Source organism: Plecotus auritus (assembly GCF_963455305.1).
Source record: "Plecotus auritus genome assembly, chromosome: 4".
Classification (NCBI taxonomy): Eukaryota; Metazoa; Chordata; class Mammalia; order Chiroptera; family Vespertilionidae; genus Plecotus; species Plecotus auritus.
This window is the reverse complement of record NC_137775.1, coordinates 166447960-166467764: the sequence shown is the minus strand read 5'-3', so window position 1 is coordinate 166467764 and position 19805 is coordinate 166447960. Positions and strand designations below refer to the sequence as shown.

General features: G+C 42.2%; 1 protein-coding gene across 2 annotated transcripts in view; it reads left to right on the top strand.

Annotated features, from left to right (window-relative positions):
- The window catches only part of SLC25A13 (solute carrier family 25 member 13), a 158745-nt gene that overhangs the window by 122742 nt on the left and 16198 nt on the right, over positions 1-19805 (top strand). For both annotated transcript variants that reach the window (XM_080664864.1, XM_080664865.1), the window contains exon 14: positions 9427-9567. In XM_080664864.1, coding sequence (XP_080520990.1) covers positions 9427-9567 — 141 coding nt within the window. The remainder of the gene's footprint in view (positions 1-9426; positions 9568-19805) is intronic.

Here is a 19805-nt window from a genome sequence, read left to right as displayed (position 1 = left end):
TTTTTAAAAAAATCAATAAAAAAGCATACTTTTTCACAATTATTAGACATAAAGTATGTTAAGATCATTTTTGTAAGCGTCACTATTCTTGGAGTGGAAAAATTGGGCAGTACATTAGGATTGTGTTGCCTTTTTAAATATTTTATTTCTTGAAATTCTTGTTTTTTTTTAAAAAAAGAAATAGATACATCATTTCCTACAATAAAATTATCTATGCAGAATCAGGAGTGTTAACAATGAAGTAAATCATTATAGAGGTTGGCAAGAGGAGTTGGGATAGCAAAATTGTGAAAAAGAAACAGAAATAAAGCTTACCTAGCATCTGCGATAGAAGCCGCACTTCAGGTTCTGTGCAGACTGTCTGCCTAGCCCATTTCAGAGAGGAGGTATTAGAAGAAAAAAATCTGTATTTTACTCCTAGCCATGAGGACTGTATTATGTGAAAGATTATAGACCCCTCTTCATTTGAGAGGCCTGGTGCTAGGGTTTCCGGCTGACATAGTTGTAGCGTCCACAGTCCAATTTCCTGTCTGGTTGCTCTTGTGGACTTTAGACAGCAGTCACAACAGCTAATTCCGTCATTTGGACAGGGGAACTCTCGTTTGCGCTGGATGAAGCATCCAGCATCCACTTGGGATAGCTTTAAAAGCTCCCCAAATCAGAAGTTGATCTTGACCATTAAGGGTCAATGTGTTGCCTTCACTTCCAGCAGTCATGTTACCTGGTCAGAAGAATGCACTGGGGGACCTTTTGTGCTACACACAATATAGTCTCCCTTTCAGTCCCCTTGTGACAGTGGTTCACGTTTTCAAGGTAATTTGCCAGTGTTGGGGGCAGTCCACACCTGAATGGAGCAGCAGACACCAGACCCACAAACATAGTGTGTGTGGTGGAATATGCTAGTTACCCAATCAGGTTACAATCTGGCCATTGACATTTTTACTGCTCCTCCAGTAGGGTATGGCTAACCATTTCTCAGTAACAAAAGTATTTCAGAATTAAAAATGCCCACAATTTATTAAATGTCCGCTTAAATTTAATTATGTTGAGCTTTACTACATCACCCATCACTCACTAAGATGTGTTCTTCTCCCTCTCCCCTTCTTTTTTTACCTGATATAGCTACTTCCTATTAATCCTCAATATAACTGTGCTTTCCTCAGAAAGAAAGTTTAACTTACAGGTTTCCAGGGAAAGAATCATTTGAGAACTCATTTGTACTGACATTAAAGGAGTTTGGTAAGTTAGGTTCACCTACGTAGAGTTCTATCCTATATTAATTCATAGTAATCAATACCATTGATTGAGCACTGCAGAATGCTAGGGACTGGGATAAGTGCTTCAGGTATGTTTTCATTTAATCCGCACATACTCCTGTAAATAACAGCTAAGTTAACATGCTTCATGAGGGTGAGATCTTTGTCAGTCTTGTTCACACCTACTATCGAGTGGACACAGAGTATTTATCGAAAGCATGAAGAGCATTAATGTCAATGTGCCCATTTTACAGATGGCATCAGTTTGGAGTGGGTAGGTTCAGAAGTTTGCCAAAGCCTAGGCTGTCAGCCATGGTGCCATATGACTCCCAGCAGTGCCTCATTTCTTGACCCATTGCTCTGTGTCAGTCACCATGCTAGACAGTTGGTACTTGCTGCCTTAGGAAGGCCTCAGAGGGAGTCTGAATTGGTGTCAACTCTGTGGTCCAAATGAGAGATCTAAGTTAGCAAGGAACTGCCGGAGGTCACAGACAAGGAAGTGATAAAGCCGAATTAAAATCCAGGTTCCTGTGACTCCATTACTATTATCCTGAGCCCCTGTGCTATATTTAAGTAAAACTCACACCCGTATAATTATTTTGTAAGCCCTTCTGAGTGAAATTAAAAATATGTCCTAGTTTTACATGTCTGAGTTTGAACTATTCCTCAAGGATTCAGACTTGGCATGATTTAGGGATTTTACTGCCTAAGGGCCTAGGGTTTCCTTATGATTTATTGCCAAATCTACAAAGAAAAGTTTGATGCATCTGATGAAAGTCTACCATATTGTACCTGGGGGAGAAAAACCTCTCCTCCATATTTCTTGATGTATTTTAGTGTCTCTGAATCATTTATCTCTTCCACACAGAGTCCCTTCAAGTCACAGGAATTCAAGTGTAAGTGATCAGGTTAACCCAAGATTCAGGCAGATACTCTGTTTAAACAAGAAAGAAAGAAGAAAAAAAAAGCAACTGAAAACGAATCGTTTTCAAGCACAGACTTTTTGACACTCAGAAAATCAATATAATGGTTCTGAGCTTGGGTTAGCATTCAGGCCAGCCTTGGGTTCAAATTCTGTCTCTTCTTTGGACAGCGTTCTATGCTTTTGTGTTATCATCTCCAGAGTGGCAGATGGGAAGGGACACTGGAGTCCTGTACTGGGCTGTCTTTCCCTCTGCTGGGAGAGACCTAATAGGTCAGGACCCATGGTTTGAAGAATATAGGCTTTGCAAAAAAATCCTTACAAAACTGGTCAGTGAGAATTCCCTTACCAGTCCTTAAATTTTATGCAACAAAATTTGGCCTCTCATTTACCTTCAGACTCTTACATTCTTGTGGGACCCCTTGGTTAACAACCTGTTCTATAACTAAAGAGTAAAAAGAACAATTCCTGAAGCAAGAGGTGATATAAGCTGGAGAATCTCGCAGAAAGATGAACTAACTGTATTCTGCTTCGAACTCTATGGGACTAATGCAGAAATGGATCAAAATCAGTCCCCTAGTCAAGATTAGAAAACCACAGTAACTCAGGATGCTCCCAGATACATGAGTTTGGCAGAAAGGGACTCCTAGCTATAGATAGAAGGAGGTCTGCGCTATCATCGATTGTGCTACTGAACAGCACTTAATACCTTTTCAAGGAACTTAAGGCCCGACATCTCTCGATTTCTTTCATTTATCTAGTCTTGGACTACATTTTTAAAAATTGCTGACTCTGTAAATGTGTGTTAACATATACTGATGCAAGGTTCTCCATATGACGTTTTGTTCAGAATATTCGTGTCTTCGAACATCTTTAAGAAAACTTGTTGAGATTTTATTTAGGAAGATTGCTTTGAATTTTAAATGAATTTATGGGAAAATTGACACCTTTACATTTGACTATTATATTCATTTATAGGAGGATTGACATTTTTTACATTTGCATTTTAAATTAATCTGGAAAATTGACAACAACTTTGTATCTTCTGGTCTAAGTATAATACTTGTTTCTCTAGTATTGAAATACTTATGTCCCTTTTAAAAAAAAATCTATATTTTTCTTCATTTTACTTGTAGACATTTTATGTTAGACTATTACTTATTAATGCTACTTACAAAACAATGTTAATGTGAAAGATATTTTGGTATAGTGGTTCCATATTTTTCCTCTAAAGATATAATTAATGTATGATTTTGTTTTTTATTCTCACCTGAGGATATGTTTCTATTAATTTTAGAGAGAGGGGAAGGGGAAGGGGAGGGAGAGAAGAGAGAGAGAAACGTCTATGTGAGAGAGAAACATTGATCCATTGCTTCCCGTAAGCACCTTGTCTGGGGATCGAACCCACAACCTGGGTATGTATATGTTCTGACCAGGAATCAAACTTGCAACCTTTTGGTGTATAGGATGATGCTTCAACTGACCCACCTAGCGAGGGTGATATATAATGTCTTTGACTGTCAGGTTCCTTTTTTAAAAAATACTATATATATATATATATATATATATATATATATATATATATCCAAACTGATGCTAATATTCAAGACGAATAGAGTAAGTAATAAATGTCCTTGTAAGTAATAAATGTCCTTGTAAGTAATAAATGTCCTTGTTCAGAACCTGGTAGTAGCCTGGGTACAAACCCACCTAGCACTGTTAGTCCTCACGTGGTCTTTTCTCTATACACGTAAGTGTCTAAATCTTAGTTTCCTCCTGTTTTAAACACTTTGGTCACATTGGGTTAGGATCCACCCATATGACCTCGTTTGTACTTTAATTACCTCTTTGAAGGCCTTGTCTCCAAATATAATCACATTCTAACTCACTGAGAGGTAGTATTTCACTGTTTAAATTTTGGTGGAACACAATTCAACCCAGAACAGTTGCCTTAATCTTTCTATGCCTCCATTTCCTCTTAAGTAAAATCTGGAAAAAATACCACTGCTTGAGTGGACTGAAAATTTACATATAATACATGCAAAGCAATATGCTGATAGTCCATTATGGATGCTTAATGAATATTTATTACTTTACTCCTGTTTCAAGCTCCTTGAGAACAGAAATGCTTTCTCACTCATCTTGTTCCTAGGACAAACTTTGAACACGATTGCTTATAAATATTTGTTGGGCAAACATATAAATGAATGATTAGATCGCAGAAACAAGTCTGCAGTAGAGTATGCATTTCTCTTTAGATGGGCCCAGATACTGGGTAGTAACTAAAATTTCAGTAACAAAGAATGTTCCAGGAAACCTGTGGAGAAGTCAGTGTCCCCACTGTAAATATAATATTGCCCCACTGAGCCAGTTCTAATATGGAAAATCTTACCCTGTCTTCCGTGCCTCAGACTCCAGAAAGTCACAGGGAAATGATTTGTGACAAAATTGCACACACACAAAAAGAACAGCATCTTCACACAGCCAGAGCTCTCGAGTGATGAGGGACACAAAGACATGGCGCACAATAGGTGTTCCTGTCCGCGGATTCGGCTGCCTTTGATCTCTGCAAAGGAGGGACCCGGGCAAGGTGCTGTGAATGGATAATAGACCAGGAGCCAGCAGAGCAGCAGGCAGTGTGCACGGTGATCAAGTCGTGGTGATGCCCAGACACCGTGCATCTGATGATAAGCATCTTCTCTTGGTGCCTTGGAGTCTCATTTCCTTCCAGCTGGACTCCAAAGGACCCATTCATCTCTGGCACCTCGACAATGTGCCACTCGGAGTCTGTAGGTTCTTTCTTTCTGAGCCCACCAGAGGTAACGAGGACATCATTATTTTTCCCTGGTATCACTACACTCTTTCTTCCCACTGCTTCTGTTCCCTGCAGCTCTCTGGGGTGGATTTGACTTCTGTATCATCCTTAGTGATTAGAATTCCCTTTGTTGTGCTGGAAGAACTGGTACCTATGGTTTGGCTTGGGGTTTGGGGAGTTGAGTCTATGTTCTTATTTTATTGTATATAATGTTAACATTTATAGGCATTAGTAAAGATACAAAAATATGAAAAAGGCATCAATTCAATACCTAAGAATTATACCCTTTAAACTTGGATATGGATGAAAAGTTTGTTATAAGATCAGATGTAAAACATATCAAAGTTACGCGGAAGGCTAAAATTTGAAATCACAACTTGAAATAGGCCCTATAAAGCAGTCTCGGGATGGAAAGGGATCCTAGAGATGATGCAGTGAATGGAAATGATTCTCAGCTCCCTTGTACATCCAATCACGTAGGAACATTTTCACAGGGCAGATGCAGAAATTCTCAATTAATTTGTCTGGAGTAGGGTCTAGAAGTTTTTTTTTAATTTATTGACAGTATTTTACAGATGCTTCCCCCTTTCCCCCTGCTCCCTTTACCCTCCTCTACCAGGCTCTTGCCCCACCCTGGGCCTTCCCCACACTGTTGTTTCTGTCCACGGGCCATGCATATAAGCATATAAATTCTTTAGTTAATCTCTTCCGCCCCCTCTCCCCACACCCCTCTCCCCTCTGAGATCTGTCAGCCTGTTACATGCTTCCATGTCTCTGGATCTGTTTAGCTTGTCAGTTTATTCTGTTCATTAGATTCCACATATGAGTGAGACCCTGTGATACTTTCTTGGACTGGCTTATTTTATTTAACATAATGTTCCTCAGCTCTCTTCATGCTGTCTCAAACAGTTAGAGAGTCTTTTTTTTTTACAGCTGCATAGTATTCCATGCTGTAAATGCAGCACAACATTTTTTTTAAAAAAATATATTTTATTGATATTTTACAGAGAGGAAGGGAGAGGGATAGAGAGCTAGAAACATCGATGAGAGAGAAACATCGATCAGCTGCCTCCTGCACACCTCCCACTGGGGATGTGCCCGCAACCAAGGTACATGCCCTTGACCGGAATCGAACCCGGGACCCTTCAGTCCGCAGGCCGACGCTCTATCCACTGAGCCAAACCGGTTTCGGCCAGCACAACATTTTTATCCACTCACCTACTGGTGGGCACTTGGGCTGTTTCCATCTTAGCTATAGTAAATGAAGCTTCTATGAACATAGGGGTGCGCATATTCTTTCTGATTGGTGTTTCAGGATTCTTAGGATATATTCCTAGAAGTGGGATTGCTGGATCAAACAGCAGTTCCATTTTTAATTTTTTGAGGAAAACTCCATACTGTGTTCGACAATGGCTGCCCCAGTCTGCATTCCCACCAGCAGTGCACGGGGGTTCTAGAAGTCATTATTTTTTAAAGCTCTGAAAGCGATTGTAACATGCAGCCAGGAAGGAGAACCATTAATTTAGGAGCTGGAGGAAAGGACCAACGTGTTCGGAGTCACTGCTGTGTCTTGAGCACTGTGCTGGCTACAACACAACCACCATCTCTTTGATCCTCATAAGAAGTGAGATAGTTTGACAAATAGGGGCAGAGGCTCCGTCCTCACCTGGGGCACTCAGCTGCCTCCTTCCCTGCTGTTGGCAGTACTTGGTAAGTATGCACCGAGTTCCTGCTTTGTTCTTCAAGATCAATGTGCACTGCCCACTTTCCATTCTACCCTTGGTAGGCATGGTCTTACCCACTTTTGAGCTTTCAGAAATCAGCCTCAGGCTAATTCTAGCTCAGCAAATCTTTCTGAGCAATCCTGCCCCCAGAAAATGATTTTTTAATTTTTACTTATTTTCACAACTTGAGAGCCCAGGTCAGAAGCACAAACATAATCTATACTGTGTGCTTAGCACTGATACTAGGTCAGGTTCATTTCATCTCTTCATCCTGCCACACTGGATTCCCTTCATGTCATGTGGAGAGGGGCAGCAGCAAACCCACAAAATACTCAAGGGCTGTAGCCAGCGGGGCTTGGTCTTCTGCCTGCCTGCAGGCTGCAGCCGCTTGGAGCACAACCTGGCTGCTCTGGGGCCTGGAGGAGTGGGAGCAGAATGCCTTTGTGAGGACAGAGGACCAGCTCCTGGATGTGCTCACCTCCTTTCCACATTAGAAGGGCCTTTCTTGGGCCTCTCTCTTGATGAATCCAACCCAGGTTTCTTCTACCAAGATTACGTGCTCCTTAGAGTCACCTAGGAGAGATGAAGGTGATGGGCGAAACAGCAGAAGCGTGTGCTGCAGCGTGGCAGCCTAGACTCAGGAGCCCTCCGCTGCCTTCTGTCTAAACCAGTGGTTCTCAACCTTCCTAATGCCGCGACCCTTTAACACAGCTGCTCATGTTGTGGTGACCCCAACCATAAGATTATTTTCGTTGCTACCTCATAACTGTAATTTTGCTACTGTTATGAATCGTAATGTAAATATCTGTGTTTTCCGATGGTCGTAGGCTCTACAGCAGCGGTTCTCAACCTGTCGCGACCCACAGGTTGAGAACCACTAGCAGGGTCGCCTAAGACCATCGGAAAACACAGATATTTACATTACGATTCATAACAGTAGCAAAATTACAGTTATGAGGTAGCAACGAAAATAATTTTATGGTTGGGGGTCACCACAACATGAGGAACTGTATTAAAGGGTCGCGGCATTAGGAAGGTTGAGAACCACTGGTCTAAACTGTTGTAATGTTTAATGGAGAAAAGGAAACTCTCAGGTCTGTTTTCAAGAACACGTGTGTCTTGATTAAGGTATGAAGTTGGTAAAAATGGAAAAACGATTTAGAGAGTTAATGAATGCACATTTTGAGGTAGGAGGAGATTGCCATGTGTATTAAGTAAGTTAGGCAGAAGTATTTATGTTTCCTTATAGAATAACACATGGTCTGTGTAGAAGAAATAAAACAAATACAGCAGAAAAGAAAATAAACCGTTTGTAATCTGCCACCTCAGAAGCTCCGCTCTGGTCTCTCCCACATGGTGTTTAGGCAGAGCTGGGGCAGGTGTCCGTGCATTGACACAGGAGAGTTTTCACTTCACATAATCTAGTGAGCAGTCACCATAATTTTTTATTGGCAGGATAGACTCTCATTGCACAGCATATGTGAGTTCATTTAATCCTCGCCTTACCGCTGGATGTTTATGTTGTTCCTAATTTTTATTCCTAGGTGTTCTTCAGAGACCATTGTCATAGCTGGTTTTGATTAGTGCAGGACATTTTGTCCGGGTGTGTGCATTGGTTAATAGGCTCAAAGGCTCTAGCAAGAAGTAGTTGGAGATGATATTGACCCAAATTGTGCCCGTTGCCATGGCGGCATCTCCTAAGCTGCATTGCCGTGTCTGTGGTCTAGTTCGGTGCATTCGCTACATAATAAAGACTCTGAACTATAACTGTGTGTCAACCTTAGTTCGAATGGTATAAAAATGTAATATATTTGTGACAAGGAATAACAAGTTGAAGTACAGTAAGAAGAAACGTAATTGCTTATGATAAATATAGGCTTAGCTTCAAAATAGCTAGCTTAAAATTTCCCTTAGAGTGCACTTTAAAGATTTCCACTGATGATCTCGGAGGAGTGGCACCCAGCCATTGCTGGAATGAAATAGCACACGTTGTTCAAAGTTTGGGCCATAATTGATTTAATGCATATTTTTACTACTTTGACATTTATCTTATATGAAAAGAATAATTCTATACACAGGTAATACATAAATAAAATTATAATACTATGTAACTCCAGAAAACAGTGTTTGATGATTGGCTTGATTTTTTAGGAGAAGAAAGAAATAGCTTTCATCTAAGTTTGCATGTTTCCTGGCAATGTGTGGGTCATTGAGGAAATCATGAAGCCCCTCCTATTCTGACGGATACTGTTGGATTTCCATTTTATTGCTGCCTTTGTGACCTTGGCTTTGAGCCCTGTGATGGCAGTTGATTGCCCTTCAAGGACTCTGTCATTTGAGGATGAGCACTCTGGTGAGGCCAACAGAAGTCTCTCTGTTTTCAGCTGAGTCTCTGGTCTTTGCTTTCCTTCAACCTTCACATGAAGGAGATAGGGCCTACAATGACCAGAACCCTCACCCTAAAGTGACGAAGATTCCTTGAAGGGCAGTCAACTGCCATCACAGGGCTCAGAGCCAAGGCCCCCTCGGCAATTACTGTATTTTGATTCGAACTCATAATCACTAACTGTTTTCATTGATGGGACAAGGATAGAAAGTGCGGTCTCTTGAGGACAGAATATTCAGAGCTCCGTTGAGGATGATCACTCACCTCTTCCTGAACCATTTGCCATGACCCTGCTTTGATAATACTTCTTTTTTCCTCTTTAGGCAGGCGGTTCCCAGGTGATCTTCACAAATCCTTTGGAAATCGTCAAGATCCGCTTGCAAGTGGCTGGGGAAATCACCACCGGTCCCCGAGTCAGTGCTCTGTCTGTCGTGAGGGACCTGGGGTTCTTTGGGATTTACAAGGTAACTTTCCTTTCGGTCAGTTGTCTAGTGCGTGCTCATCTCCTAAACTAGTCACTGCTCTCCAGCGTGAAATTGATCCCTCGCGCTTACACGCCTGGAAAAGGTCATTGCCATGTCTGTGGTCTGGTTTGGTGCATTCGCTACGTAATAAAGATTCTGAACTATAGCAGCTGCAGTCCACAGGGCACCTTCATGCCAGTTAGAAGGAGGTACCCTTCCTGCCATCCACCAAAAAGCTGTCCTTAGAAATACACAAGTCAAGGATGGCTGGTGTGAATGACGCCCGCTGGTGCTGTTCAGTGCGCAGCTCTGTGCAGCAACACTGGCTGGAGCCTTCTTTGGATTTGTTATTGATACAACAATTCCTAATTCTCGGTGTTGTCCGTCCTGCGGGATAGATGCACCGATCCCAGGGCACCATCTTTCGGGAGGTATGCTGAGCCCAGTGTAAGAAGTCCACACCAGATCAAGAATGTATTTTCTGATCCTATACATCCCAGCCCTGTCCATATATGTGTGGCTTGTCATAATTGTGTTGAATCTTAACCATTTTTCCTGTAGAAAATAGTTTTTCAGAATGATTGGAAAACCAAACTATTAAAAATCTATTAAAATTTGTGATTCACACTCCTCTCCCAAATAAGGTATAATGGAATATAATAGAACTTGTTTCATATATGCCCAACAACTATGACGCGTTAGCAAACGTGAGGTGGTCATCATTTTTCAATGAGAAAAATTAAAAGAAAAAAAGTTTCTTGGCCAACTTGAATAAGTAAACCTTTCAGGATATAGGATGAGAAGGCCAGTGTCTACTTAAAATAGTTTTCATTTATTTACATAGAATGTATGTGCCCTTGACTGGGAATTGAACCCAAGATCCCTCAGTGCACTGGCTAATGCTAACCACTGAGCAGCACCGGCCAGGGCCACTTGATCCACTTTCTGACTCAGTCACTCACATGGTTTTGCAGTGTTTCATCTTTATTCCAGGCTGCCACTTCTGCACTCTGTAGACATAACGTCAGGGTGGTTGTTTTATTTTTCCCCTGTTCTCAGCTCATCCTGTAGAAACTTACACTGCTTTTTGCCGTGAACTTTAAATGCCATCTTTTGACATTCAGCCCAGCAAGCTGGGAGCTCCTACCCCGACATGCACTTTTTTACCCTTTTCTTTCTCACTCATGTTTGCAGGTCACCTTGCTACACATCGGTGTTCGTAATAGTCGGGGTTGTTTCTGGTACATTTGCCTTCCCGTACTTCTCGAAGTCGAGTGAGGGAAGGGTAACCCATCATCTGAGACTTTGTAAGGATCAAACATAATGGGATGCCCCCTTTTCCGGTGGTTGGTTTTAAGGGGGGTAGAGAACTTGCCTTAGAGTTTGGAGTCTGTGGAGCTCTGGGATAGATATGCCGATTTTTCAAAGTAGCCCTTAAAATGCTCAATCTGTGAGTGTTTGCGGTGGAACACAATATTCTAGCTATTTCATTTACCACATTATTGCCCAGCTGTAAGAAATAAACAGAATTGTCATGAGGCACAGCATGGATCATTTTGAGGGGGAAAAAATCAGCTTCTTTTCTAAATTTCTAGGTTCTGGCGGACTAGAACACAATGTAGCAGCATGTCATTTTGACAAGATGCCAAGCAGTCTTTCAACAGGTTGTCTGGTGAAAAACACTTAGGTACTAACGGTAGTGACTGCTATGGAAATGTCTAGATGGATAAAAATGGTAGAAACTTGTTTGCTGACACAGAAACAGAGGCTGTTCAACTACCTGCACATGATACAAGACTGAGACTTAGTCCTTTTCATCTTCACGGTATTTCATAATCTTAATCCCCTTTAACACCCTCTGGAAGTCCTGGCCTCCTAATTTTGTAGTTAGGAGAACAGAGGCTGCCAACGACCTTATCTGAGCTGAAATCGAGGATCAGAAGTTCCTTGTTTCCACTTTTGTGCTAAAATTGCTTTCCTGAAATGAGCAGGATTGCTCAAGTTTGAGCAAGAGACCTCTCCCATATAAAGTTAGTTTAATTACTAGTCTGTTGGTTTAATCTAGTTCAGAGGCATTCCTCAGGGCTGGGTGCTGCTTTGGGTGCCTTGGTAATTACCATGGGAAGTCGCTGGCGCTCTTGAGCTTCCGGAAACTTGATTTCATTGCACGAGAATGATCTCGCAGTCCTGTCCTTTCTGCTGGCCATTGGTGTCCTCAGTTGAATTCGCGAAGATCTGTAAGCCCGGATTCACTTATCGGAGGTCACAGCTCCATTCAGTCTGATCATCTTTATTGCCTGCCCAGGTGGTCCTCATTTATACCATCCCAAATGCCAGCCTTAGATTCAGTTTCCTGTGACTCTCTGGGCACCCCCACCTTACCCCACCTCTCCTTGGTCAGAAATCATATTAGCAACTCAATGTCCATTGTTTTATGGTTGTCAGAGCTTTGCTTTGCTGTGTTGTTTTTATTGTAGGATAGTACTTCTTAGTAATAAAGCTCTTCACTGATTCTTGTCTTGGTTGGGTAGAAAGATGCACATGATTTGGAGTGACCTAAGACCTTTACACCTGGTATGCATCCCTCCATCTCTCAAAAAGAGGACTACTGTCCTCGTTTTAGTTGGACAGGTAATCTTCCTTCCTTCCCTGGGTCCTTTTGTTTGCCGTTGTTAACATGACAATGCGGGACCCAGGAGGGGGGAGTGGTTGGTTCTGTCCTGTGTGTTTAGGCCTGCGGTGCTTAACCTCCCTAAATTGGACTTAACCTGGCTTTCTATTTTTCTCCTGAATTGACTTGCAAAATAGCCCACTATTCTGTGACTTCCCTGTGAATGGTAATCAGAATACTTGCTTTAGAAATACATTTACAACTGAGAAAAAACAGGGGGGATGTGGTAAACATTTCACATTCCTGAGGTTAGAAATAGTTCTAGTGGACCCTGTAAACAAAGCCTCCTCTTTGGGTACCATTTAGAGAGGTTTAGTTACAGCACCAAGTAGGTAGGTGATTGAAGTAAAGGCAGGATAATAAACTGCCTTTCAAAGAGCTTTTTGAATGTAATGTAGTTTTCAAAAAATCTGCAACTATACTGCTTTTCTTAAGAATGCATGAGGATGTGTTTCCCTTTCTCTAGGTAACTTTTGTTTTATTATATAAGCCCCTAGCGCATGAGATATGTCAAATAAATCACCAGAGAAAGGAAAGTGGCATAGATGGACTTATGAATGTTACCTTTCCTGTAGAAGCCAACAAAGCTTTGCTGAGGAGACGGATTACACCCGAGGAATGGAATGGAACTTATTATTTAACATTGAATGTCAGCACAGCTCATGTAGGCTGAGATGCTTCCTTAAGAAGCAGAGGAACAGTTTCTGTCTCTTTGAGTTCAGAAAGCGGGCAGGGAAGCAATGACAGCCAGGATCCATCATGCAGAGTTGAAAATCATTTTTGGATTGTACTCCAATGTGGTGCATTGGCTGCAGCATGGAAAGTCACTTGCAAATATGGGCTGTATCTACTGTGTTCTAATCAGAGGCCTTTGTCCACTGCATTCTAGAGTATTCAGATATATAGTGATTCATGTACATACTTGTTGTGCATGTGTGTTCATTCATTGTGTATGTGTCGATGAATCGTTGGACTACTGTCCATAAAATCAGAAAGCAAGTAATGATACATGTTCTTGATTATTCTGCTAGTTATCTCAAAGGGATGTCATTTGTTTGTTTTTAATATATTTTTATTGATTTTCTAGTGGAAGAGAGAGAGAAACATCAGTGATGAAAGAGAATCATTGGTCAGCTGCCTCCTGCATGCCCCCTACTGGGGATTGGCCTGAAACTGGGACATGTGCCCTGATCATGTGCCATGTTCATCCACTGAGCCACAACGGCCAGGCCTATTTGTGTTAAAGGAAATACAAGTTTATGTTTCAAAAAAAAAAAAACAAACACAAATTCAGAAATGTCTGAAAGTAAAATTCTCTCTACCCCTTTTAATCCCATTCTTTCTTCAAAGGATAACCGTTGCTTGTGTTTTTCATATTATCTTTAAGAAAATAAAACCTACTTAGATCAATATTTCCCTCTCTCCTCCTTCCTGCTTTCTCTTTCTCTCCGAATATCACTAATTGTATCCATATCAGAATCTTGTGTATGTGTGTTTTAGCAAAAATGGAATCTTTCTAAGCACACTATATATCTTAAAGCTCTTTCCTCATTTTATTTAATAGCCATAGAAACATTTTTAAAATATTTTTTAAGCAGTTTCCTACTGATGGGTATTTATATTGTTTCTAGTTTGGAGATATTACAAGCTATAGCAGGGGGAATATCCCTGTATATATTTGGATATACTTTTGTGAGTTTAGCCCAATGATAAATTCTAGTAATGAAGATGTTAGATCATAGGGCATGTGCATTTTTATTGTTAATAGATTTTGTCAGTTTCTTTATTTTATGTTGGTAACATGTAAGTACACAAGAAAATTTCTCAATTTAGCAGCTTTTAAAGAAATACTCATTTTTATGAGCTCATGGCTCCACATGAAGAAAACACCTGTTTGGTCATTAGTGTGAGGAGCTGGTGCCATGCTAATTTTCTAACACCCAGGGGCATGCTATGGCTTTACAACCTCCGCAGTGACAGTTCGCACCCTTCTTCTCCCACAGGCGGCTTTTACCTGGACCTCTGGGAAAGCCTCCTCATGGGTTTGACTCCTGACTCTTCCGAATCCATTGTCACAGCAGCCAGGTTGATCAATTTAAACTGTGAATCAGATTAATTCACCTACTCAACACAGTTCTGTTGAGAGCTGACTGTAAGCCCTGTTCTAGCCATTTAGGGTATGGCTATGGAATCCAAGTCCCTGCTCACATGTTGGTGGGTAGAAAGTCAGCCATCAAGATAACAAACATCTGTTGATACTAAGAACCTTGATGAAGAAGCAGGCAGGGTAGGGTGAGGTATGGAAAGGGCCAAGGCAGGCAAGCATTGAGGGAGGGGGGTGCATTTTAGTAGAGTGGTCAGGGAAGGCCTCTCGGATGAGATGACACTTGAGCGGAAACTAGCATGCCCTACAGCTTGCCCAGCGGCTTGCTGCTGCACCTAGAACAGCACCCTAGCTCCCTCCCTTCTGGCCTCTCTTCCCCTGCACTTTTGTTCTACCCTCCCCCTCCTGGCTGCCCTGCTGCCTTTTCCTCCCTCAGACTCTCCAAGCTCATTCCCTCTCACTCTTCCGTCTCCCTGAAGGCCCTGCCCCTCACGTCTTCGCTCAACAGGTGCCTGCTCAGAAAGACAGCCAGGTCACTGCATGGCACCTGTCACCATCTGACAGATTTCTCAGTGTGTGTGTCTCCTTATCTGGAGTGTGCTTGCATATCGGAGACCTGTCTTGTTCACTGCTGCTTGTAACAGTTTCTGGCACACAAGTGGACATTTGATAGGTATTTGTTGAGCCCATGAAGGGTAAGCAAAAGCCACATGTTTACAAGTTATCACAAGGATATTAGAGCACTGACAGTGAATGAATGTGGGCAAGTAATGACCAAAGAAGACCATGATATTGGGGAAGTCTAATGCAAAGAAAGGAGACATCCATTCATTCACCCAGCAAGCTCTGCCCTGGGGATATGAAAGTAAATCAGTAACGCATGGTTTTATAAGGAGTTTACCATCTCGTGCCTGCACACCCCTATGGGGAATTGAGCCCACAACCCCAGGCATGTGCCCTGACGAGGAATCGAACCATGACCTCCTGGTTCAACCACTGAACCACACTGGCCAGGCGAAAAATATTATTTTTACAAATCAGTGCCCAAAGGAGTTGAGTATGCAGGAGGGGTTAGAAAAGATTCTTTAAAATATTAGGAAATGCTTAATTTTTTTTTTTTTTATCATTCTTCCATTCATTCACCAAATATTTGTTAATGATTAATTCTAGTAGGTGCCGGAGTTACAAAGATTGAATACAGTATTATTGCCTTCAAAGTGATGAGTGTTAAGGGAGGTGAGAGACTATAATCATTCCAGTGCCATAAAGTTCTTTTAAAAAAATAATTCGATAGGCAGTATAGTTTTGAAAAGAAGAAAATTCATATATTCAAGAGTAGGTAACAATAAAAGGTTAGTGTTCTCACCCTGTGTTGCAGATAACCTACCTTTCCAGGGACAAACATTTTTTATCAAGTTCATGCTTTGTTTTGTTGTTGTTTCTTTCTTTTGCTAAGTGCCGCAGAATTAGTTTTAACAGCGCTTTTTTATTTCAGTGACACTTGTATAATATTAGCATGCTATCCTTCAGGTTTAAAGTATTGAAAATGGTGCCACTCATCCACTGTTTGTGGAGTGCTCTGAATATATTTTCCAGCAGTGACATAGATATCTAACAATCTATTCTTACCTCCCTCTGGTTTCTAATTGTGACCAAGGTATGCAGTTAAAAGATGGCCAGTTTAAGAAATGTTCATTGACTATAAATTAAGGTGATATGTCCCATGTGGGATATGATCAAGTTAGCAAACTATTGAAACTTAATTGGTAGGATTAGGTCTTCCGCCAAAGAAAAGATTGATTGTTTCTTACCTGATAAATGTAGAACACTACTGTGATTCAAGTAGGAAACCACATAGGAGTCCTATTCCAGCTTCTGTTTAAAGAATATATTAGCTATTTCTGTTTTCTGCTGCAAGAGGAGAGTGTGTTTTTCATTGATTGTAATTACCTCTATATCATCACCTTTTATTGAAGATCCTTGGGCTAGGTATTGTACTAGGTCCTTTATTTATATGAATCATTGGATGTAAATTTAATTCTGATGTCAATACAAATGTTACTCGAATTTTAGAGATAAGGAACTGGAGGCCCCGAGAGCATAAGAACTTCACCCACCATCAGATACCAAGTGGCAGAGCAATACTTTGAGCCCAGATCTCTGACTCCAAAGCCTGACGCTTGCTCCTGCAGTGTCCTGCTGCTGGGGGGCGGGAGGGGGTGCGCAGCAGCAGGATGCAGATAGAAAACCATAGTTAAGAGGATTTATTTTAAACTACTTCTTTGAATGCAGTCTGCTTCCTCTCTGAGAAGTCATCCTCTCCAAGAATTGCAGTTAGAAAGGTGAAACACGAAGAGACTCCCCAGCCACAATTGCAGAGAAATGGCCTTCATTGGGCACGCCTAAGGACTTTGGAATAAAGAGCTCTCCCTTTCTTCCTGGATCTACACCAAGGAGAATAGAACAGAGGAATGATCACACGCATTGCCTGCACAATAGTGGAGGTTGAATGAAACTTGTCAAGAGGATGGTTCAAGAGCAGACCAGCTTGAGCATCTCCTGGACAAGACATTGGTTCTCTCTGGAGGGTTTCTAGCCAGTGGCAGATGAGCACTGTTGATGGCAAAGCAGCGTGTGGTGGTAGAACAATAGGGAAGAGCCAACACTGACACAGGAGGGAATTTCCTACCCAAAAATCTCGAGTTGCCAAATGCCTTCCTTAAAATTGCAATGAAATTCAGGAGAAACCTACACCCTAAAAGTCTCTGGAATCAAGAAAACAAATCATAGCCATTGCTATTTTACCTTAAAATTGAAGTCATTCCAGTGTCACTGATATCAAGTCTCCAGTTGTTGGCTGGTTTATTTGGTTCTAACTCCAACGACACAATCACATACCAGGTCTCGGCATCAGTGATATTTCCCACCCTCTTCGGATCCCAGCCTCGTGGCCCTAACTGTCCCTGCACTGGGCAGGAGAGGTGCTGCCAGGCTGTGAGCGACGGGTTAACTGGCGTGGGAGAAACCAAGACGAATGCTGAGGGATCAAGACATGACATGCTGCCCATTGTGTGCAGCTCCAGGATCAAAATATACAATTATACATGCCAAATAAATCCTAAACCTGCAAGTTAGGGGAAGAGGGGTTGCTCTGACTACAGGTGAAAGGAGCATTAAATAACCTTCGCAGACAAGGTGCACCACTGTTGTCTTGAGGGCTGCAGGGTCCCCCAGTCTGGCATTTGCCCCCCATGCTAGACAATGTGCATTCACGGCAGGAGTCTCTGTTAAGCCTCCGTCTCCCAGACCTGCTGGCTCCTGGTGCCCAGCCCTGACACAGAGGTGCCTTTGTGAGTGTAATTACCTTCCCCTGTATTAGCAATAGTCTGTTTAGAGCTGTATTTGCAGGTACAGCTAGAATAAGCAGGAATTAGCATGCGAAAAGACCTGCCCTGGCCCTGACTTCTTTATCAGCAACCACCCTTCAGGACTGTTTTGTGTTTTTTTTCTACCACTCAAATTGATTGGGCAGGTGTGACACCAACCGAGATGAAGAGCTTTAAAAGAAAAAGGGGAAAAAAGACATTGGAGGTAGCAGTGTGTGTGTGTGGTGTGTGTGTGTGTGTGTGTGTGTGTGTGTGTGTGTGTAAGAAACAAATCCTGTAGTGTTATATCTTTTGACAGTTTCATGCCAGACAGAGCTGCCAGAGTAAACTTGAGTGGATGATTCCAGCAACTTAAGAATTGATTAAAGCTCCCTTGGGCTTTCAACACAGTGGCCGCATCCAAGAAAGCATGAGATGCAAAATAAATAATTCCTTTGCCGTGGGGATACCGTGGCCAGCGTCTCTAAGCCTGCGTCAGGGGCTTGAGTCGACTGTGGGCTCTCAACTTCAAGTTAAGTGCGGCCTGCCCTTAAAGAAGCTTTCCTGGACCTTAACTAGAATGATGACGAGAGACTTCAGAATGATACAGAGTTGGCGTAGAGCCAGAGTCCATCATTAAACTAGATCTGAGTTTTGATTCCAGTTTATTTACATAGGGGTCTCCCCTGAGGTGCCTCTGATAGTTCCTGTCTGTTATTGGTGGGTCTTTTATTTAAAAGGAGGAAAAAACACACAATAATTTACCCTCTTTGGAAAAGAGGGCTTCATGAATAGTAAGAGCTCAGATGATTGCATTTTGTGTTTATTAGTTTTCCCCGGGTGGCTTTACGGTGTACAGAGGACATTCAGGGCTAACCAGAGGATGTCTGAGACAGGGCTGCCTCGGGAACCAGTGAGAAGGAGAGGCAGGAAATGTGAGGATTTTCTTATGCAGCAAGAACGTTTCAAGGTTTATTTTAGGTGGCACACACTTTGTAACTTATTAATTTTTTAAATGGCCAAAGTAATTATTTTTTTGTGTAGCTGACGCAGGCACTTGGGCAGCACGGAATGTTTCCCTTTATTATAAAGTTGCCTGTTCAAAGTGGCTGATCACCTTGTAAATATATCGCACGGGAGCAAGCAGAATTCAAGTCAAACAGGTTTCTGTTTTGCTGTAGGACCGGAGAATGGGTGTTCACCACCCATGTGAAGGATTTATCAAGGAATCCGGGAAAGAGGCCTTCTCTCTGTTGGGACTTTAAAAGCCTTTTCACATCCTGCTTCCCTTTTCATTGTGGGGAGCCACAGGTCAGGTATTGCCTGGGGCAGTCTTACAAATTGGCACCTGCCTTTGTGCCTTTGACCTGAAGGAAGTGGTGAGGAGAGGAGGCCAGGGAAATTTAAGAAGTCTGTGCCTTTTTCTCCAACCTTCTGCAAAGTTAGCTTTCCTTGGGAACTGGGCTCTCGTGCCTGGGGAGGGAAAGGCTGGGGGCACCTCCTGTTCAGGCCAGTGATTTGTGCCTGGAGGAGTCTGAGCAGGTGCTGGGCTGTGAGGGATGCAGCAGGGGAGAAGCAGGGAGAAGGGCCTCCTCCTCCCCACTGCCCTTCACATGTATACTGCAGTGAGCACTTTACAGGGACTAACACAGTCATCGCCTCCTTTATTCCTAAACCCCTGTTCCCTCCCAATCCCCAGAAGAAAGCAGCCTTTAGTATTTGTGACAAATGAGGAAGGTTCAGAGCTTGATTTCTCCTGATGCTCATCTCCTGATACCCAGCGATAGAACAGAGGGGTGTATCATGGGTTCTACATGCCTCAATTAGTAGAAATTTGAGTTTTTCAATGTTGGTTGTTTTTTTTTATATATAGTATATTTTTATTGCTTTCAGAGAGGAAGGAAGAGGGAGAGAGAGACAGAAACATCAGTGATGAGAGAGAATCATTGATTGGCTGCCTCCTGCACACACCCTACTAGGGAGTGAGCCTGCAACCCTGGCCTGGTTCATAGGTCAGCGCTCAACCATCCGGCGAGGTTTTAAATGTTTTAACTTGCTGGCAAGGCTGTCCTGCTTCTGCAGAGCAGAGATGGAGGCT